This window comes from Microcebus murinus, chromosome 26, assembly GCF_040939455.1.
Source record: "Microcebus murinus isolate Inina chromosome 26, M.murinus_Inina_mat1.0, whole genome shotgun sequence".
Lineage (NCBI taxonomy): Eukaryota > Metazoa > Chordata > Mammalia > Primates > Cheirogaleidae > Microcebus > Microcebus murinus.
The window spans coordinates 6,606,843-6,630,483 of NC_134129.1; the positions used below are offsets into that span (position 1 = coordinate 6,606,843).

A 23,641-nucleotide genomic window follows, 5' to 3' on the forward strand; every position below is an offset into this window, starting at 1 on the left:
ACAAAATGATTTCCAAATGGATAAACATAAAGGCTGAACTACATTTCCTACCTGGCTGGTATTACAAATCATATGTAGGGTTTTGGGGGCTTTGTTTTATTGTCCTTAATACAGCTATGATGTGAAGAACATACCAAGATTTTCATCAGTTGAATATATAAATGGTCTTAAATTCCCTCGAGTCTCCTTCATAAAATAATCAATGACGCTGAAAAGGTTTGGGAGTGTTACCTGTATAAAGAGAGAGTAAGAGAAGGCTCAATTGGAATTTAATGGATATCACTGTATATTTCCTGACCTCCAAAACATCATGTCAGTACCTCACTTCAATGACTTACTGAATGACCATAGTTTTACTTATCTATGTGTCTTCTCCTTTCTACTTGACCATGTGTCAATTGTCTGTTAAGTAATTACCCTTTATCCATTGGAAATAAGTAGGCATCTTGTTCTCCCTTAATTAAGGCATAAGAAGGTGACTCAAGTTAAGTCAGAAAATGGTTTCTTCCTGAAATTTGAATTTCAGTAGAGGAACAAGGAAGGGCAGCAGCTTCCTAATCAAATGGTTCTTTTTTTTTTTTTTATTAATTTTTTTTTTTGAGACAGAGTCTCACTCTGTTGCCCGGGCTAGAGTGAGTGCCATGGCATCAGCCTAGCTCACAGCAACCTCAAACTCCTGGGCTCAAGCAATCCTCCTGCCTCAGCCTCCCGAGTAGCTGGGACTACAGGCATGCGCCATTATGCCCGGCTAATTTTTTCTATATATATATTAGTTGGCCAATTAATTTCTTTCTATTTATAGTAGAGACAGGGCCTCGCTCTTGCCCAGGCTGGTTTCAAACTCCTGACCTCGAGCAATCCGCCCACCTAAGCCTCCCAGAGTGCTTCAAATGGTTCTTAGTACAAGTAACTGCTTCCTAGTCCCTGAAGGTTTGCAAACCTTCCAGTCATTCTGTGTGCTGATAATAAATTTATTTTTGCTTAAGTTAGCCATAACTAGAGCTGGGTGTGGTGGTTCACACCTGTAATCCTAACTGCTTAGGAAGCTGAGGTGGGAGGATAGCTTCAGTCCAGTTTTATTAAAAGGATTTGTTCTGTAAAATATGGATCCAGTCAAAAGGCTACACTCAAGGATCCAGAAGACCACATGTGGCCCCAAGGCTATAGGTTCCCCATCCATATTTCCATACAAGTAAAATCGGGTTAAACCTGAATATCCCAGGTAACCCTGAAGAGGAAAAATAATTCATGAGTTAAGTGTGGGCCTTGTGCCTATAGTCCCAGCTATTTGGGATGCTAAGGCAGGAGGATCGCTTGAGCCCAGAGGTTTGAAGCTGTAGTGTGCTATAGTCACATTTGTGAATAGCGACTGCACTCCAGTCTGGGCAACATAGCGAGACCCCTGTCTTTTTGTTTTGTTTTGTTTTTGAGACAGAGTCTCACTCTGTTGCCTGGGCTAGAGTGCCGTGGCATTAGCCTAGCTCACAGCAACCTCAAAGTCCTGGGTTCAAGCAATCCTGCCTCAGCCTCCCGAGTACCTGGGACTACAGACATGCGCCACCATTCCTGGCTAATTTTCTCTATGTATTTTTAGTTGGCCAGTTAATTTCTTTCTATTTTTAGTAGAGACAGGGTCTCGCTGTTGCTGAGGCTGGGTTCGAACTCCTGACCTTGAGCAATCCTCCCGCCTCGGCCTCCCAGAGTGCTAGGATTACAGGAGTGAGCCACTGCACCTGGCCAGAGACCTCTGTCTTTTAAAAAAAATAATTAAAAACAAAAAATACAACCTGATTGAGGGGTTGAGGGATAGGGTTGGGGAGGGTGAAAGGATAATCTAGACTGTTAGTTTTCTTTATACTGTGGACTATATGGGCTAATGACAGAAATGAGGCCCAGTTCACCAGTTGCAAAGACACATTATTCTTCCCTGAGCATGACTTCTAGTCACTTGGATTATTCTCTAACACTCTAGTTCTTTGCCTCCTTCATTAGAACTTTATTTAAAAAGCCTACTCAGGGGTGGGCCTGGTGGCTCACACCTGTAAGCCTAGCACTTCGGGAGGCCAAGGTTGGGAGGATCACTTGAGGCCAGGAGCTTGAGAACAGCCTGGACAACAGTAAGACCTCATCTCTACAAAAATATTTTAAAAATTAGCTGTGTGTGATGGTGTAACCTATAGGCCCAGCTGCTTGGGAGGCAGGAGGATCACTTGAGCCCAGGAGTTTGAGGTTGCAGTGAGCTATGATGATGCCACTGTACTCTAACCCTGGCAACAGAGTGAGACTATCTCAAAAAAAGAACAACAACAACAACAAAATGCCTGGTCAGGCATGGATCTGAGAATCTCTGGGAAGCATTCATGGCACAGGTGTAAGCGGGCTGTATGAATCAGCAGCTGCCTTGCTCTCTAAGGGCTATGGTGAAAATATGAGCAGTCCAACCACATCCCTTTTTTAAATTTAATCTACACAATAAACCTGGAGAAGCAGAGGAACTAGGAGCTCAATTTTAGAGAAATAAAAATATCTGTAAGACCCACCAGTTCTATATAAGTAACACTCAGAGACATCTTTCCTGGCCCAGTCTTCTCATTCTGCAGCTTAAAATCGCAGCGTTACATTCCCCTTTTTCAACACCCTGGAATGTAGGCCACATCAACACTTTCTTCATTGGTTGAGACCAGTGTAAATACCAGTTTTCTTACCTGGATAATAGGCATCACAATATCTACCTCAGAGCAATAATGATGATTAAATTAGATAAGATGTGTAAAGGACTCAGCTCTGTGCCTAACATGGTATCTGGTAGTTACATCATTGGCCCATGGTAAGTCAGCTAGGGTAGGAGAGGACTTGAAGACAAAGAAAGAAACCCTTTCTTCGCTGGAATGTTTCTATTAAGGGGATTTCTGAACTTCTGCATGGGAGGTATTAGTGGACTAGGAATTCACAGATTTCCTCCTATTAGAAGTAAACACACTCAAATACACACATTGTAACTGGAGCATGTAAAACAGATGTTTAATATATCTTTCTCTCCCTGAAATACTTATTTTGATAAGACTTGCAAAGAAAGAAACGTGGAAAGAATTTTTAGAAGCAGATTATCTTTTATTCTGCCTTACCCACCTGTTCTGGCATCTCACTTCTTACCCTGTATATCTGCCACCTTCAGGCCTCTTTAACTTGGCTATTTTTTGCCAGTACTAGGTCCCTGGGGAAGAAGCCTGCTTTTCCATCTCTTTGCATTCTGTAAGGCAGGTTTGGGAGGAATCGAGAGAAATTGCATCAACAAAAACATAACTACTTACAGGTTTTTCCAGTTCAATAGTGTAGTTTTTTCCTATGCTCATCACTTTGTAGTGCTTGATTCTCGGCATGCTGAAATGAAACAAATGGTTAATCTTCATTTGATGACAGGATTGGACAAGGCAAACTAAAGTAAGTATAAAATATCACCTGTGTAGTAAGTAACTGTAAATATCACCCACCTATGTTCCCATGACTATAGTTCGGTTGGCAAGAAATCCCTGGTGGTTTTGTTGTTCTATTTACATGGTTTGCTATGTCCCTTTTTGGGGGGTTATACACTAGGATACAGGAAATCTGGGTCATTGAGTGGGTGAATGAAAAAGAATAGAGAAAAAAGGAACTAAAAATCTTTTAGGTAGAAATAATTTCTTCAAATGTTGGTAACTTACAAAGTAGACAACATTATAAAATCCTGTGTAAAAGGATTTAAGCATAGGATATAAGCAAGGATATAAGCATTTATAAATCAAATATATATTCTCTATATTAAAAGAGAAGTGGAAAGAATTATTGAAAGCAAATTGCCTTCTACTTTACCTCATCACTAATCCAACCAGATAGACCTCAACAGCTGTTCCTGATAGCTCATGTATTACCCTGGGTATCTGCTAACTTCAGGGCTGACTTAGAGATACAGAAAATTCTAGGTGTTCGGCACTATGTGAACACATAGATGGGAATGTAAGCACAGTAGATGAAACTTAATGTCTTCCTCTTCTACAGTTACATAGCACTCTAAATTATTACCACTCTAAACACACAGTATTTTATTGATTATGAACTGCTTTTGAACAAGAAGCATTTTCTATTCATCTTTGTATTCCAGCATTACACAATAAATATTTATGAAACTGAATTTAAAAATATAATATTAGGAGCCCATCTCCCAGTGCTATCTGCTAGGACTAAATGAATTTATATTGAGATCATAAGTCATATGTTTGTGTTGAATTCCCTTCGTTCATATGGCAAGAGTGTTAGAACCAAAACTTTTTCTAATGTTGATAAGTTAATAGCATTTATTACATTGTCATTTGCTTGAACAACAAACTAATTCAACTTTTGTTCTGTGTAGAGAAGCTATCTAAAGCAAAATTGTTCATCAGGTTAAGCTTGACTACAGGGCCTTTTCCATTGTCCTTTTTTTTTTTTTTTTATCACTTCTCTCTTCATTTCCAGTCCACATTCCTCTAGGACTGAACCACACCGAAGTCTTCTATTCAGGGGACATTTTCCTCATTTTATACAGATATCTTCTTAATATATCTCACAATGGAAAACAGCTAATAAATTAATTCCAGTGGCCTACTTTCAAAACATGGAGTAAAACCTAACCAACACTTTCCCTTCCTAAAAGAAAGTATTCCTTAATGCTGAAACTCCAGGAGTCATTTATAGACAGGTGAAGGAAATATTATGGGACAAAGAAAGTCTTACAAATGCCCTTTTGGAGTGGTTGGCTCTGGCTTTATCTTTGCTTCTATCACGAAAAGATCTTTGTAATCAGACAGTTACTTTTGAAAACACTCCAATTTCAATTAGAATTCCTATGAAATAAATAATTGCTATTTGGAAGACTGGTTAAAAATATTTGTTCAAATTCTGGTTCTAATACAGTGGGGAAGGGACAGCCTCTTCAATAAATGGTGCTGGGAAAACTGGAAATCCATATGTAGAAGATTACTAGACATTTATCTCTCATCATATCCAGAAATCAAATCAAAATGGATTAAAGATTTAAATCTAGGACTTGAAACTATGAAACTACTAAAAGAAAACATTGGGAAACACTTCAGGACATGGGTCTGGGCACAGACTTCTTGAGTAATATTCCCAAAGCACAGACAACAAACGCAAAGTTGGAGAAATGGAATCACATCAAGCTAGAAAGCTTCTGCACAGCAAACAATCAACTAAGTGAAGAAACAACCCAGAGAATCGGAGAAAATATTTGCAAACCATCCATTTAACAAGGGATTAATTAATAACTAGTATATATAAGGAGTTCCAACAACTGGATAAGAAAATTTCAAATAATCTGATTTAAAAAATGGTCAAAGGCTCTGAATAGACCTTACTCAAACAAAAACATATAACTAACCAACAGTATGTATATGCAAAAATGCTCAACATCATTCATGATCAGAGAAATGTAAATCAAAACTCCAATAAGATATCATCTCACCCTGGTTACAAAGGCTTTTATCAAAAAGATAGGCAATAATGAATGCTACCAAGGATGTGGAATCCTCCTCATGCACCACTGATGGGAATGGAAATTGGTGTAACCACTATGGAGAACAGTATGGAGGTTCCTCAAAAATCTAAAAACAGAACTACATATGACCCAGAAATCCCACTGCTGGGTATATATTCAAAGGAGGGGAATTCAGTATATCAAAAAGATAGCTGCACTCCCATGTTTATTGCAGCACTATTCACAATAGCCAACATATGGAACCAACCTAAGTGTCAGCAGATGAATGTGGTACATGCACGAAGAAATTGTGGTCCATGCACGCAATGGTATATTATATAGTCACAAAAAAGAATGAAATCTGCCATTTGTAACAACATGGATGGAACTAGAGAACATTATGTTAAGTGAAATAAGCCAGCTACAGAAAGACAAACCTTGTGTGTTCTTACTCATATATGGGAGCTAAATATTAAAATAACAATTGATCTCATGGAGACAGGAGAATGATGGTTACCAGAGGTTGGGAAGGGGAAAGGGGAGGGGGGCATAAAGTGGGGTTGGTTAATGGGTGTAAAAATATAGTTAGATAGTTAAATAGAATGAACAATATTTGATAGCACAACAAAGTGACTATAATAAACAATAAGTTAGGGTGTACTTTACAATAAAAGAGTGGAATAGAAATGTTGATAACACAAAGAAATGTTAAATGCCTGAATGATGGATACCCCAATTACCCTGATTCGATTCATTCACATTGCATGTCTGTATCAAAATATCACACGTACCGTGTAAAGATATGCAACTATTATGTACCCATAATAATTAAAAATAAAAAAATTTTAAGAAATTACAAAAAAAAATTTCTGGTTCTGTCATGTAGGTTCTCTGAGCCTCCGTTTCTTCATCTGTAAAATGGACATGCTGATGCCTTGCTGTTATGAGTTAATGATTCCAAAGCCTAAGCTTAGTACAGTGTCTGACACCTTTAAGCACTCACTAATTGATAACTATTTTTTACTACTTTTAAAATTTATTGTTTTAATTGAGTAGTTTCTGTGAATCTCATCCTCTTTTATTTGTTAAACATGGAGAAATACTACTGTCTCAAATTTTTTGTTCTTCCTGAAGGAAATGTTGGCCAGTACTCAAAGCAGGGCCGACAAGTAACCTGAAAGGGAGAACAATGATTGTTGTTATTGATGTCATCATCATCATTTATGGCAAAGCTGTGGGAAGAAAAGTGGCAAAGGTCTTGGAACTTTTTGTTAACAGGACTAAATTCTGAAACAAAAAGTGATGCGGAAAAAAATCCTGTTGAAGTTGCTTAAGCTTTGACTCTCATATTAGACCTTTCGTTTTTCTTTCATGTTTTGTTTTGCTTTTCCAAAGGATTAAAGACAGATGAAAAAACAAGATTGACAAAATTTGCTATTTTGTCAAAATTTGCTTTCTGATTATGACCTCAAAAAAAGGTCTTTTTTTTAACGTATGGCCTTTAAAGTGGTTATAAGTGCTTGTTCTTAGCTTCTGACCTCAATTTTTGCAAAGAAATGAATGAATTTTAGGTAAATAATTTCTATTGCCTCCATAGAAAATGGCTTTTCCAAGTGTCTCTAGTACTAGCTTGGCACCTAGTCACAAGAAAACAAAACCAAAACATAAAGTCTGTCATAAGACTGGCTTTATGTCTTAGGAATTTGCACACCACTGGGCTGGGTAAAAGTAGATGATATTCTACATCATGAGAGGAGTCACCTGGTAATATGGCATTGAATGACTTTTGTTTATTCCTGGTAACAGTAGCCGTCCCCTCCACAGCTGCTCTGTTAATAGATGGAGGTAATTTTATTTTTAAGTTCTGCTTTGTAAACCAACTCGTCCTTTTCAACTAGTGTTTTGCCAGATACACTCATCTAGCTTGTTGGCTGAACATTTCTCCTATAACCTGTAAGAGAATGAATTGATTATGTGGGAAACACAGATTTAAAAAAAAAAAAAAAGCCTAAGTTTCTACCAAATTCTATACATCAAGCTCTACAGTATAACAAGCTGAAATTCTAATACTCTCTACAATTGCTACCCTTTAAGATTAAGTGACCTGTTAGAAGATGTTATTAATGAATGCAGACATTCTAAAAGGCATGTTTTGAGGCATTAAGAAAACACATATAACAGTACCTAACATCATAGATGTATTTGGCTTGTAAGGAAAACTTGTGCAATACAATTAACATTTTTCTCAGCCACTCAGCCAGGATAAGCTATTCCCCAAAGCCTAAATAAGCAAATACTGACTCCAGTGTTAGACTGCTTCATTTTGACCATTCTACCTCACTTCTTGATTTCCAAATATGAGCTTTGGTGAGGGAAGGTGATTAGTTTTATGAAATGTGATAAGTTTTTATGACCGTCAGGTGACAAAAGCATGAATTTCCATATGAATTCAAACTGAAAGTGAGCTTACTTAAAATTAGAATTATGCAACGTTGATATGAACTCCTTTGCCACACTCTCTTTTATGAGGTTAAAATACAGCTTGCTGGGTGTGGGCTGGTTCGCACCTGTAACCCAGCTGGGATTTCCCAGCTAAGATGAGAAGATAGCTTGAGGCCAAGAGTTGGAGATAAATATAGATTAAAAACAGTAAAAATATAAGTAAAAATTGTGACATTGAATTCATATCCTAAGTATAGAACTTCATTGTGTTTGGTCACAAACCGCATCTGTAGCAAAAAACACTATTCCTCAGAGAATAAAAACACAGATACAACACACACACACATTTCCTTACACGCAGAACCATGACCTGATTTGCCATGCAATGCTCTTGCAGTTTGTTCAGTGCTCATGGCTAAGGTACAAAGACAAGTATCTGTACAGAGTAATAGGCAAGTGAATGAAGTTTATTAGGGCCTGGCTCATACTAGCAATGCAGTCATAATGCCATAATTTAAATTTTGTCCTGCAAGAGAGTATTTTATTTTTACTGCCTTTATTCAGCATTAATGTCTTCATAGTCAATCTATTTAGAATTAGAGATATTTATGGGATGGATTGGTAGATTCCTTGATAGACACGTTATAGTAAAAAAGTTAATAGAATAATCTTATCCCCACAGATAATAGCAAATTCAAGAATCAAAGTTCTGTTTATGCTTTTATATTAAAGATAATCATTTATTAAATATTTCCATCTAGGACAAACTTCTGTATTTTCATTATATTATCTGTTGTGAACGTGTTAATGAAGCCAGGATCTGTATGGAAATGTAAGTTTCGTACAGTCTAAAAGCTGGGAGAGACCTTAAAAAGAAAGATCCAACCACCAGGGTTACAGAGAAAAACCATCTTTTGCATGCTAAGTGCTACTGACTTTATCAAAGGTAAAACATTTTACCGGGAGGAAATTTTTAACCTTGACAAGAGGTTCCTAAGTGGCCAGTGGTCCTTTTTATAAATAAGTTAGATTATGTCAACTCATGTCATTCAGAGTAAAACCCTTGTCCCTATGGTGACCTCCAGGGCTTTGAGTGATCTGCCCCTACCCTACTTCTGGACTCTCAACTGCTACCACTTTTCTCCTGGTCACTCCACTGCAGTCACAGTGTCCTCTCTTTCTTGAACAAGCCAAGCACTCTTCTGCCTCAGGGGATAGGGACTGCATTTACCCCAGATACTGGCATGCTTTGTTCCTTCACTTCCTTCAGGTCTCTGTTTAAATGTCAGTTAATAAAGTAGGCCTTCCCTGACCACTCCATGTTAAAACAATAGCAAGCACAAAAATTTACTCTCTATATCACCCCTGAGGGTTTCCATCTCTCTCACCCTGCTTAATTTTACTTGACAGATCTTATCATCATATATATGAAATTTTAAATTGTGTTATTTATTTATAGTCTATGTTTCCTGACAAGGAGGTAAACTCACTGAAGCCAGGGATGTTGTTTTTTGTACCACTGTATCCTCGATGCCTAGGCTGTTGCTTGGCACATAGTAGCTGCTCAATAAATATTTGTTGAATTGAATGAATGAATAACACAACTATAGCCAGGACCAAAGTAATGTATGTGCTCATTCTTCTTATTCTTTACTGTAAATATCAGTGTTGGTTCAGTATTTAATACTGCTTTTGTAACATTTCCTCCCTATTCTTATGTTCATATTTTTAGCTCCAATAAAACACATAGCAGGTGATGATCTGAACTTGTATGGTTTTGCTATCGAAAGAGATATCATGCCTTTAACAGCAATTTCATACATTTGAAAATTTAACGTACTCTATCTCCTCCCGGATAGTGATGGAGTAGTTTCTACTGTCACTGCCAGGCCTCAAGATCATGTTTCCCAGGGCAGGGTTCTTCTCAAGCATCTCGGTTGCTTCTTTCCGGGACACTGTATAGAAACATCTACAGAGGTGAGATAAAAAACAAAAATGCTCTTTTCAACTGATGAAGATCATTACTTGAAAGAATGCTACCAATGCTGAGAACTGCAATTGTTAACATTTCTTAAAATGTCCAGCTTTATTATTACAGTAATAATTACATAATTATTAATATAATGAAAGATACTGATAAGCCTGTGCCACTATGCGTTATGCTAATGCTTAAGGCACTTCTTCCAGCATTCCTCTGAAGCCTCTTTAAACAAAAGTTATCTACTGATGAGTACATAATCACCAATACCATTTGAAAATATAAGAAAAAAATTAACACTGTATCCCCAGTTTCAGTTTATAAATAAGATCTTTGTTTTTTGGTTTTTTTTGAGACAGAGTCTCACTCTGTTGCCCAGGCCTAGAGTGAGTGCCGTGGCGTCAGCCTAGCTCACAGCAACCTCCAACTCCTGGGCTCAAGCGATCCTCCTGCCTCAGCCTCCCGAGTAGCTGGGACTACAGGCATGCGCCACCATGCCCAGCTAATTTTTCTAGATATATCAGTTGGCCAATTAATTTCTTTCTATTTATAATAGAGACGGGGTCTTGTTCTTGCTCAGGCTGGTTTTGAACTCCTGACCTTGAGCAATCCTCACGCCTCGGCCTCCCAGAGTGCTAGGATTACAGGCGTTAGTCACCTTGCCCAGCCTATAAATAAGATCTTGAATAAAACTTTGTTGGCGATTTCCTTTCAGGAATACAAAATAAATCTAAATGCTCCTCTTGTATGGTCTCTGTTTTTAAAAACTGGTATTTAAGGACACATCTGAACTCAGTCATTCCTTTTGGTATAATATGTCCTTCTATGGCATTGGCGGTATTTTTATGCATAAAATTAAAAAATAAAGCACTTAATTTTATAAAATACAGATACATCTTGACTTATGATGCTTTATGTCCCGATAAACCCATCAGAAATTGAAAATATCATAAGGCAAAAATGCATTTAATACAACTAACCTACTGAACATCATAGCTTAGCCTAGCCTACCGTATACATGCTAAGAACACTTACAGTTAGGCAAAATCATCTAATACAAAGCCTATTTTATAATAAAATGTTTAATATCTCATGCGATTTATTAAATAGTGTACTGAAAGTGGAAACAGAACTCTAATGGGTACTCAAAGTATGGTTTCTACCGAATGCATAGCACTTCTACACTATTTGTAAAGTTGAAGAATCATAAGTTGAACCATTGTAAGTCAGGGTCCATCTGTATATTATAGTCAAGAAAATACATAGTCATAGAAAAAGAATCTGGCAGGAAATGCAGTACACCAAAATATTAACAGCAAATATCTCCAAGTGATGGGACAAGGAATTATTTTAATCTTTTTATGTATCCGTAATAAATATATAACACTTGTTTTATGGGGGAGAAACAGGAGCGTGGGTGACTTAACCTATCAGTCCATCAATTGTCACTGGTTTGTTTCAGCTAAAAGTGATAGTTGGCAGTTTTCAGCGATTCTAGTACAGATAGAATATGCATCAGAATCTGATGGCAAAGATGGTATCAGGACAAATTTCATTGATGAGAACACCAAGATTCCAGGGGGAAAGGGCTCACAATATTTTCAATAATATAAGACAAATATAGAATCTTGCTGAATTTAACATGTTCTGTGCCTCTTCATTTTTCCAACAACACCTTACATGCTTTACATGGGGCCTTTCTCAAAGCGTAAGCTCAATGACTACTCACTGATTGGTCAATTGAATAGAACATGCCAGGTATTTAAAATCCTTTGGTATGTTTTTCTGTTAGACAATCAGTCAATCATATCAGTGATTGCCAGGGATTAGATGGGAAAAAGAAAGAAATCAGTGGACTTTTAGTGCAATGAAACTACTCTGTATTATAATGGTTGATACATGTCATTGTACATTCGTCCAAACCCATAGCATGTACACCAAGAGTTAACCCTGATATAAACTATGGACCCTGTGTGTTAATGATGCATCAGTGTTAGTTCATCAGCTGTAACAAATGTGCCACCGTGGTGGGGGACGTTGATACTAGAGGAAGCTAGGCATATGTGGGGGGAGGTGTTATATGGGAAATCTCTGGACCTAAATTTTGCCATGATCCTAAAGATGCTTTATAGAATAAAGTCTATTTTATATGTGTGTGTGTGTGTGTGTATATATATATATATATATATATATATATATATGAAATGAAAATCAGTCAATCATGTATTTTCATGGTGAAAAAATATCTTTTCCTTCCTTCGTAAGAATATTTATTTAGGTTTGAGCTCCGGAAAGATCTATTTGATCTAAAGATACAGGCGGAAGAGGATTTCCTGTGTGGTAAGAGGGCTGGTTGAAATTTGCATTTTGTTGATCATGACATAGAAGAGGAAATGTGGCATGAGATGCAGTTTATCCCCAAGCCCACTTATTGTCCCTAGTTTAATAAGGTCAAGTAGCTAACTCTCCTTGATAATTAGAAATTAGTCTTAGCAATCAAGTGAATAAACTAGAGCTCATTGTGCACTTACGCTGGCATAGGGGTTAGTACATCCACATAATCTTCAGTTGGTTCCTTCTGTTTCTCCACCGACGTACTTGGCAGCTGCTCTGTCTCAATCCTCCTTTTCTTTTCTCTCTCGAGGACTTCATGCAGTCTAATTACTTGCCCGGGTAGGAGTGACACATGTTGGGGAACTGACAGCTGAAACCAATGAAAACAGTGGGCAGATGAGAAAGCCAGCCCAATAACTTACTGATTTTAGTAAAGATGACCCTGTTCTGGTCTTACGGAGCTTCAGTTACCAGACAGAGATGGATGGGTGGAATCACGAATAGAAGATCTTGGTCTACAGGGGTATCTTAGAACTGCCTCTAAACCAACTAGAACCTACACTGGTGCCCATCCTTCTTTCAAGAAATCTTCCTTTTTGTCTGTCCCCAAAGCAAAGTATACCCCACTGTGCACTACAAGCTAATTCAAGTAGCAAAAAACCTCTCATTTTGCACTCTGAGCTCACTAGTTTATCAAGGCCAGGGAAGTTCCAGAGCACCACTGAGGTGGCTCACATTCCCATGAGTAACCTGGAATAAACTCCCCAGCCACATGGCAACATAGCATCGAGATGGAACTATTCATTAGATGACTGAGGGTCAGCAAACAGAGGTCTGTATTTTGTGTTTGTGTGTTTCATTCAATCACACATTAGAATTATGATACTTCTCTACTTTGTTGGTTTTATTGTTACCTTTTCTAGAGATGTACACGTGTCCCAAAAGTCTCCATATGATAGAAAAATTTTGTAATGAATATTTTGTAAATAAAGGTATATTTAGTTATAGTTTCCCGTTTTTGCTATGTATGGTGACTTTGGGGACCACCTGTATTTTGGATTGAGTTACCTACAAATGTTCTGAATTGTATTCATACCCCCAGTTTAGACCTCATTAAGACCAGCTGTGTGCTCTTGGAAGGTGTAGTCTGAGTGGTAGAATATTTTTCTGTAGGTGATGCTAGCTAGTCCGTATGTGGAGGCAGCCCTGTGTGATTATCACCTTTATTTCCAAATGGGAGTGCATGCTTTCCAGGAGGTACAAAAGAAAGTCCACTAGGGTATGGGAAGAAAACATCAAAACTTCACTTTCTATTATGTTTCTATTTCCTTAATTCCTATTATTTTTTATGTTTTATTATGTATATATATACATATGAAATTTAAATAAAAATTTACTAATGAGATGCACAGTCAAAAAGGTTTAGAGAGCATTCTTCTAGATGGCTAAGTAATGGGGAAAATATCTAATGAAACAGCTACTCCTTATTGACTATTACAGCTCAAGCAGGATACATGTGTTATTGTAAATCCTCACAGCAATGCTACAAGATACTGTTATCCCAACTTTACAAATAAAAAAAACCGAGGCTCAGAATGATTAAATAACTAGTCCAAGGTGACATAGCTAGTAAGTTCAGGACTCAAACTTGGGTTTGATTAGAAAACAACATCTCAGCTCTTCCAATTGCATACAGTTGGTGCTTCACACACTTCCGTACTAGAGTTTTCCTAATAGCAACACAGTGTACATGTTCACACACAGTGAGCTGGGACCATAGCACAAAACACTGGCAGAGCACAACATTTGAGGCTATTCATCTTCTCTTGAAAATTCACATGAAGTTTATTTTATATTCTGTAATATATGTATGCATGTTGGAATATTAAAATAATGCTTTTGACCCTTACCTCAAGGAAAAAAACTCAAAATGTTTGGCCAAAACTTCAAGTATAATTAGCATACTGGAAGATGCAACGAGTTTTTGCTGGGTTTTAGGGTACTTCTTGACACTTACTCACATACCCTTGGGATACTCGTACCCCAGTATAAGAAGCACCACGCCACACAACGGTGCTTTTTTACACCAGAGGGAGAGAGTGCAATCCCCCAAAGAGTTTCTTTGCCTACTCCACAAAAGTCAACATGACCTTCACACCTTTAACTGGCCCACTTTTCTGGCCTCTATGACTTCTCTACATGGTAGTTGAACCTCCAACTTTTTACCTGTTATTGGCTGAGATAAAGAAAGTATCCATCATCTTGGTGAAGTGCAGTAGTCATTTCATATATGACTTTACTTAGAAATTAGCTTTGGATAGGCTGTTTTTAACTGGCCCTAATAAACATAGGAAAATTTCATATCTTCTAAAAGTATTAGAGAACATGGTGCTCTTTTGGGGGCTGATTATCAAAATACCTCATGTTTCCAAGACAGTTGCTACCATGGGTTTATTTAAAATAATGAATGTTGGCCGGGCGAGGTGGCTCACGCCTGTAATCCTAGCACTCTGGGAGGCCGAGGCGGGCGGATTGCTCAAGGTCAGAAGTTCAAAACCAGCCTGAGCAAGAGCGAGACCCTGTCTCTACCATAAATAGAAAGAAATTAATTGGCCAACTAATATATATATATAAAAAAAAAATTAGCCGAGCATGGTGGCGCATGCCTGTAGTCCCAGCTACTCGGGAGGCTGAGGCAGGAGGATCGCTTGAGCCCAGGAGTTTGAGGTTGCTGTGAGCTAGGCTGACGCCAGGGCACTCACTCTAGCCTGGGAAACACAGTGAGACTCTGTCTCAAATAAAATAAAATAAAATAAAATAAAATAAAATAAAATAAAATAAAATAAAATAAAATAAAATAATGAATGTTATATTGCTGTTTAACAGTTAACTCTAAGCAGTAGATCTTACTATTTGCCTCTGATAAGATGCCACAGAGTTGAAAAGATAAGCATCCCTTTGTTTTAAGACTCACTAAGCAAATGTTTAAATGTGAGTTTTCATTTTGATGGTCTTTCCTTTTCATATTATCTGTGTTATTCATAACATTCATCTCCCTAATACGTTGCATTGTTTAATTTTCTTCGTAACAACTATCACAATGTGAAATGATCTTGTTTGTTTACTTGTTTACTTTATTGCTCCATCTCCACCACCTGATATAACTTTCAGGAGTAAGTGCAAGGGTTTAGATCACTATTTTTTCATTACTTTAGTCACTTTCACTCTGCATGGTTCATAGTAGGTGTTCAACAAATATTGGTTGAATAAAAAGAATCACTCAAAAGTAAGGACCTTCTTACCTCTGTTACCGTAAGAATGAAGCCTCTCCATTCTTCCCCACCTTCTGTGTTCTCCGTCTAAAGTTGAAGGCAAAAGCAGATAAAAACAAAGAAGGAAATCGGTGAGTGAATATGAGCAGTGATACTTTTATTAACTTCAAATAACTTTAGAATTTCATATAATTATTTTATAACGTGAAATATGTATGCTATCAAAACCCAGGAAGATCGACAAAATGCATATTCTTCTATTGAAGCCACATTGTTGAAAAAAGGAGAAAATAATTTACTTTCTTTTGTTTATAATTTATCAATTTGTATTTATTATGAAATATTTCAATACTATTTTGTCAGAAGACAAGTATTTAGCTTTAATCTGTTTGCTTACTTAAATAAAATTGTACAAATTTACTTAACAGAAAAATGTTAGCAAATTTATTTTTGCAGCATGTCAATTCGCAGTTACTCACTTCATTAGTATTTAATATTGACTGGCTTTAAGTTTGGGGCAACCAATGTAGAAACTTCCAATTCTTAGCTCTAATTACTATTGTTTATTTTACTGTGGCATTTTATTTTTTGTTTGTACAGAAGGTATGTATTGAAATATAATCACGTTCTGTTTTAAAAAAAATAAAAATAAATAAATGCTATTACTACCATTAATAATACTAATATTAACCAGCAACTTTTGAGTGCTTATAATGGCAGCTACTGTTTGTTCTAAGCCCTTCACAGGTATTCATTGATTTCATCTTCATGGCTACTTGGCAAAAGGTACTATTAGTTTTTGTTTATTTGCTATACAAATTTGTTCATTTAACATATTTATTGAGTAACTTCATGTGCTAGGTGTTATTCTAGATACTGGTTTATATCAGGGAACAAAACAAAAATCCTTGTTCTCATGGAGTTTAGGTTCTAGCAAGAAACAATAAATAATAAACCTAGTAGTAAATTTTATAGTGTCAGAAGGAAATAAGTAGAAAAAATGTATAACAAGGTAAGAGAGATTGGGAGTGTGACTACAGGTAGGGGAGGAGAAAAGTGTTGCCATTTTTTATTAAAGTGGTCCAGGTAGGCCTCAGCAAGGGGGTTACATCTGAGCAAAGACTTACTTCTGGGTGGAGAAACAAAGACTACAAGGAGGATAAATAACTTGCCTGCACTCACATCTCTAATGAATAAAACAGCTCAAATTCAAACCTAGGCACCTGACTCTAATCCTGTGCTCTGAACCACTGCATCCTCGAATTATCTAGAGAGCTTACCTAAAATGTACATTCTGCAGTGGGGCCCCGATTGCCTAAGTACAGGTGATTCCTATTACGCTAAAGTTTGAAGGACCAGTGCTTTCAAAGTCGATCAGTAATTTCCTGGGAAAGTCTCCGATTGCATTTTGTTCAATTGCAAGTTGTTCTCTTTATGTTATTACTGGTAGTTGTTGGTTGACTCGACTTGGTTCACCTTGAGTGCTGCTTCAAGAACAGTCTTTTTAAAAACACCAGGTGGGATCCCTGACTTTGTCAGAGGACAGAAGTGTATGGTTTCATGGTGCTTGTGTACTAAACAAGTCATCATGGTCCCAATTCAGAAAACTGGTTCCTGGCCAAAAGCAAGCAAGGGATGTTAACAAAGTCTACGACTTAGCCTCTCTTTTAATTCCTCTTTACTTGAGCCACTGAGTAAATGTTATTTATAACCACAACCCTTTTACAGACTCTTTCTCCTCACTCACCTTCAGTTGCACTTCCTCTTTTGGTAAAACAAGGGTGAATTTTGCACAATTCTTTTCAGCTGAGCTCTGGTCAGTAAGGCGGGTGAGGTCTATTATGTCTAATTTGTCAACGTACTGCAAAGATAAAGGAAAATCTCATTAGATTATTTCATGGTAACAAACAGTCCTAGTAGGAAAGAAATAAGTAATATCTTCTTGTCAACTGGTTGTACTTTGCATGATACCCTGGTTTTCCTAATCCCAGAGGGCATCTGGAAATGTATTAGTGGTGGCGTGCTAGTCCTGACTCATGCAGGATTGCTAAAGCCAATTGTTAAATTTTCAGGTATTTTGCATGTAGGTTGTTTAACACAGCCATTATTAGAAATTAAATTATATAAACATACCAGTAAGTAGATTACATATATATTTATTTATTTATTTATTTATTATTTATTTATTTATTTATTTTTTGAGACAGAGTCTCACTTTGTTGCTCAGGCTAGAGTGAGTGCTGTGGCATCAACCTAGCTCACAGCAACCTCAATCTCCTGGGCTCAGCGATTCTCCTGCCTCAGCCTCCCAAGTAGCTGGGACTACAGGCATGTGCCACCATGCCTGGCTAATTTTTTTGTATATCTATTTTTAGTTGGTCAATTAATTTCTTTCTATTTTTAGTAGAGACGGGGGTCTCGCTCTTGCTCAGGCTGGTTTCGAACTCCTGACCTTAAGCAATCCGCCCACCTCGGCCTCCCAGAGTGCTAGGATTACAGGCGTGAGCCACCATGTCCAACCTAGATTATATATTTAAAAAGTAATTAAAACTTAAAATGTGTTACTTCCTAATTATATTAGTTCATTTGACTATTCTCTATGCTCTTGAAGTTATTTACGTCTTTGTTTCTGCATTGTGAAAATACCAAATAGTGGTGTCCTACTGTAATCTTCTTCAAAGCTCAATGACTTTTGTTGCAACAAAGGAGGACGCAACTCCATGTTCAGTGAGGTCACATTGGCAGACTGAAATCAGCCATGGTGGGAGTATTTACACCATGGAAATTGATAAACCTTGTTAATCAGGGCTGGATCAATCAATGGTTTTGTTGATTGTTCCAGGGGCAGCTCTTTTTTTCTGCAAAAAGCCAAATAGTAAATACTTTACACATACATATAATCTGTCTTGCAAATTCTTCTTTGTTTTTGTTATTTTCTTTACAACATTTTAAAAATGAGAGAAGCCATTCTTAGCTCAAAGACTGAACAAAATCAGACCACAGATCAGATATGGCCGAAGGGCCATAGATTGTGGCCCCATGTCTAAACTTAAGAAAGAAAAGGAAAAATGTTAATCATATAGATGAAACTTCAAAGTTTGTTGTGTCTGAAGCTGTTTCACTGTAAATAGAACAAAAATTGACAAAATATTCTTTTAGATTTCAAACACTATTATCTATTGACTTTAAGAATACAAGTTCTGGGCCAGGCGCGGTGGCTCACGCCTGTAATCCTAGCACTCTGGGAGGCCAAGGTGAGTGGATTGCTCTAGGTCAGGAGTTCGAAACCAGCCTGAGCAAGAGTGAGACCCCGTCTTTACGATAAATAGAAAGAAATTAATTGGCCAACTAATATATATAGAAAAAATTAGCCGGGCATGGTGGCGCATGCCTATAGTCCCAGCTACTAGGGAGGCTGAGGCAGCAGGATCACTTGAGCCCAGGAGTTTGAGATTGCTGTGAGCTAGGCTGACGTCAGGGCACTCATTCTAGCCTGGGCAACAAAGTAAGACTCTGTCTCAAAGAAAAAAAGAGTGCAAGTTCTGAAATACATAATCATCATTTTACTTTTCTTTTACTCATTAACGTAAATGAAAATGTCAGTCAACATTCATGTCAAATATATTTAATGCCAATAAATTTATTAGGGAAAGAATAGATTGGAATACATCTCCATTTGTCAAATCATAATGGAATTACAATGAGAGTTGGCTATCAAGACAAAATCAAGGAAAAATCAAGGAACACATTCTGTGAAAATCAATCTGCTATATGGAAATTACCATAAAGAATATTGTAGGCCAGGTGCAATGGCTCATGCCTCTAATCTTAGCACTTTTAGAGACTGAGACAGTAGGCTTACTTGAGGTCAGGAGTTCGAGACCAGCCTGAGCAAGAGAGAGACCTCATCTCTACAAAAAATAGAAAAATTATCTGGGCATGGTGGTTTACACTTGTAGTCCCAGATACTCAATAGGCTCAGGTAAGAGGATTGCTTGAGCCCAGGAGTTTGAGGTTGCAGTGAGCTATGATGACACCACCGCACTCTAGCCCAGGCAACAGAGCAAGACTATGTCTCAAAAAAAAAAAAAAATTGTACATTTTTTAAATTGTGTGCTACACATTTTTTATATCAGTAATATTTATAAGTTTATGTACATATATTCATATATACATTTTTTCCAGAAAGCCATGCTCAACATTTACCACACGCCACTGGTTATGAGGATTTTTAAAAGAAATTTCTATCTTGTCCAAGTACAATAAAGTGGGAATGCAGTATTCCAACAACAAAAAAAAAAATATTTCTTATGAGCAATTAGTCCATATGGACTGGTCTATATGCCATAAGCCAGACTTGCCCTCTAATATTAGAAAGAACCACCTCTACTAAGCGTAGTAGAGTTTTTATGGTATATATATATAATTTTTCTAAATTAGTCTCATTCTTGTCTTCTTTTTATCTCCTTTTATTTTCTTCTCAGTTATGCCTAATATAACTTACTTTACTGTATTCTTGTAAGTCTATTTTATTTTTCTGGATAAGATAGGGCTTAACAATAGGTCAATAAATTTTTTCCAGAGCTATTTCTATATTGATAAGGTTGAAGGTGAGTTTAGATTGGCTTATTTATTTTCAAATCTAATCATTCCACAATGTATATATACTCCAAACCATCATGTTGTGCATGATAAAAATATACAATCTTATATGTCAATTTAAAAAATAAATAAATAAATTTGAAAAAAAAAGGAAGGAGCGGTACAAGGGAAGGAAGACCGAATTTAAAATTAAACAAGAATATTTTTCTGATGGAGTGTCTACATCAAGCTCAGTGAGTTTTGTTGCAATAAAGGAGGAAGCAGCAGAGGAAAAGGTGGCTGAGTTAGATAGAGTGCAGTAAGCTGATCTGTTGATTAGAGGAAAGAAAAATCATATCTTTTTGTTTTTAATTATAGTGTTATGAAGAGGCTTAAAGGTCATCATCGGTCTAACCTAGCTGCTGTCTGATGCTTGAGTGTCCTGCAGGCCTTGCTTCTATGTAGTCTGTGCTCAAACATCTCTAACAACATGGGACTCATGCCCCCTAAGCAGCTCTGTCTATTCGCAAGCTTCTTCTTACATTGAGACACAGTACTTTCTCCTGAGACTATCACCCAAAAAAGTTCCCCAAAGTCTACATCCTCTTTTAACACAATTGGTAAAGGGGCAATTCTGTAGCATTTAGTTATAATAATCTCTTCGTGGTGTAATGATTAAGACGGCTGGCTCAGGAGCAAGACCCGGATGGTACCCCTTTTATCAGCTGTCTGATCTTGTACAATTTCTTAATCCTTAAACTTGACTATTCCCATCTATAAAATGGGGATTAAAATTGTACCCATTCTGTAGAGTTGTGAAAATTAAATGAGATACTTTAATGCTTGAATGCTTACCATGTGCCAGCTTGCATATACTATCCTCATTTAATTCTTTTGCTAGCCTTATGAGATGGGCTGCTATTTTTACCTGAATTTTAGAGATTTGAAGACTGAGTGTGTTAGAGATCTTCTGTTTGCTCTTCTAGCGTCATTTTTATTCCTTTATCACCCACCATCACACCAGGATAGGGACCCAGATGGACAACATTGAGGGGCTCCCTTGTCCTTTGACTGCCTGTTGGATTGGACCACCAGAGAACACTGGTAGGAGACCAGAAGAGTGAGGAAAGGGAGGTTGGGTATTTATTACCCTATGCAGGTACTCCCTCAATCAAAGATCATACTCCTCTCAAGACAGTCTCCTCCACACAATTCTCCTGACTACTCTCCCACTCTTTCTTGTCACTCCTCGGCGTGACAAGAGGAGACTGTAATTATTAGCATCAGGGGCTGTGCTATCTTTTGTGATTTTCCTGCACCCTGTCAACTGCTTTGAGTATTTATTGAACTTTTATTAAATGTTCTTCAAATTGCCAGAGTTGAGATGTCATATGTTTTCTACCAGTTCCCTGTCTGATATACTGAGACACAGAGAAGTCAGGTAACCAGCCCAAAATCCCACGGGCAAAAATGGCAGGGCCGGGATAAACACGCAGGCCAGTCTGTGCAAAGAGACCAGGCTCTCAATGCTAAGCTGTAGTGACTCCTGCCTCTCATTTACTATGCATTATACAAAGTTTAGACCAGGGGCTTTTATATTTATTGACATCAGTGGGAAATTGGAATGCACAACAGAGAAATTAATTTCTAAGCATTTAGTATGGTATTTGAAAACACCCTTGTGTAAATCTTGTCTATCTAGAACCCTGGTGAAAGAAGACCATTTTAAGTTTGTTTTAGTTTATTTCTTTAAGAATGGTTTTCGCCTAGTTCACCACTAACGGTGCTGAAATGCCTAGAAGTGGAATATATCACACAGGCTCTTTTCCTGTTTTCCTCATTAGATCTAGGCATCTAATAATGATGTTCTAAGAAGTATGGGCTACTATACGTAGGGTAGACAATGTTCATATTGAAATATGTTACTGGCTTATAAAATCTCTTATAAGTATAGCATTCCAAGGTAGGTAAGCATTTGCCACTAAGATACTACATCTTATTTCTGGAAAAAAATGAACCACACAATCAGAATTTGAAATTAATACGAATACATAAATCTCAGAATCTCTTTATTGTTATTCTTATGGTTAAGCTCTTAGAAGTCATGCTTTGTGGAGCATGTTTTTGTCTTTTTAGAAAAGTTTAATTGTGAGTTTGTATGTTATGATGCTCTGGAGATCATCTTGTTCCTTTCAGATTATAACTGCATGCTACAGCAAGATAAAAAGTGGGAGAAATTGAAGCTATCACTTAGTATTAAGCAACTTATATACAGATGTCTAGTTAAAATTTTCAATTTTTCACTAAGTTTTCATTATCAAGATCAGAAAGAAAAGAATGCAAAGTAAAAAAGCATGAATTAATACCTTCTTCTGAGTTGCCCAGGAAATTTTACCATTGGTTATCATAATTGATGCCCTCACAGATTTAAATTTTTGTATTTGAATTGGTTTTAATAGAGCATCTTTATTCTTGGATGGCAAAAGTTCCAAATTGAAAACCAGACTATGTGACAAGGATACATTGGGAACAATTTGAATCAGCTGAACATGTTCAACTACTTACTATTGTACTTTTTTTGTCAGTATAAAAGAAAAGTGTAGTTCCTCTCAACTCTGTCCAATAATGTTTATACTCCTGTAAGAAAGAAATCATAAGCATTATTCATTAGTATATATGCAACTATTCTCCTATTGCTATCTTCCTTTGTAACTTTTTAAATTGCTTATGTGGTATAAGGTTCTTCTTCATCTTGGGTAATTCACCAAATTTTTATGACTTAACTTTATAAATGATTCTTCTTTTGTTTTTCTTTTTATGGTAGAAATGGCCTTTATTGGTTGCAACGCAAATTCTAAGAGGAGGGGATGGGACAGGTCCCACTCCTGGGGTGGCGACCACCATCCTCTGAAAGCTGATTCTTCTCAAATTAATTGTAGTGTAATGTTTGAGGTAAAGATGAACAGTCATGCACCCCATAACGATGTTTTGGTCAATGACAGACCACATGTACTACAGTCATCCCGTAAGATTGCAATGGACCTGAAAAATTCCTATCACATAGCATAAGGCATTACTCGCATGCTTGTGATAAAGCTAGTGCAAACAAACCTACTGCTCTGCCAGTCATATAAAAGTATTGCACATACAACTATGCACACTATGTTTAAAATGATAATAGGCAACTATGTTACTGGTGTATGTATTTACTATACTATACTTTTTATTGTTATTTTAGAGTGTACTACTTATTAAAGCAAAAAACCTTAACTATACAACAGCTTCAGACAGGTCCTTCTGAATTTATTGCTAGCTTCATAATCATTAGATGACGTTGCATTTAGAATTTAAGGTCACTGTCTCATTTTCATCCAATTAAACAAATGATTTTGAAAGTATACTGAGCTTACTGATGCACTCAATGTGATAAAATGTCTAGTGAGTAGACATTTCTAGCCTTGGAAGCCTACAATGAAATGGAATTAGGACCGGGCACGGTGGCTCACACCTGTAATCCTAGCACTC

At 37.1% G+C, this 23,641-nt stretch overlaps 1 protein-coding gene across 1 annotated transcript in view; it reads right to left on the bottom strand.

Annotated features, from left to right (window-relative positions):
- Positions 1-23,641, bottom strand: part of STAP1 (signal transducing adaptor family member 1) — a 31,838-nt gene that overhangs the window by 4,202 nt on the left and 3,995 nt on the right. The window contains 7 exon segments of the mRNA XM_012760995.3: positions 135-231; positions 3,312-3,381; positions 9,792-9,920; positions 12,461-12,633; positions 15,566-15,622; positions 17,283-17,396; positions 22,682-22,753. Of these exon segments, the coding sequence (XP_012616449.2) occupies positions 135-231; positions 3,312-3,381; positions 9,792-9,920; positions 12,461-12,633; positions 15,566-15,622; positions 17,283-17,396; positions 22,682-22,753 (712 nt within the window).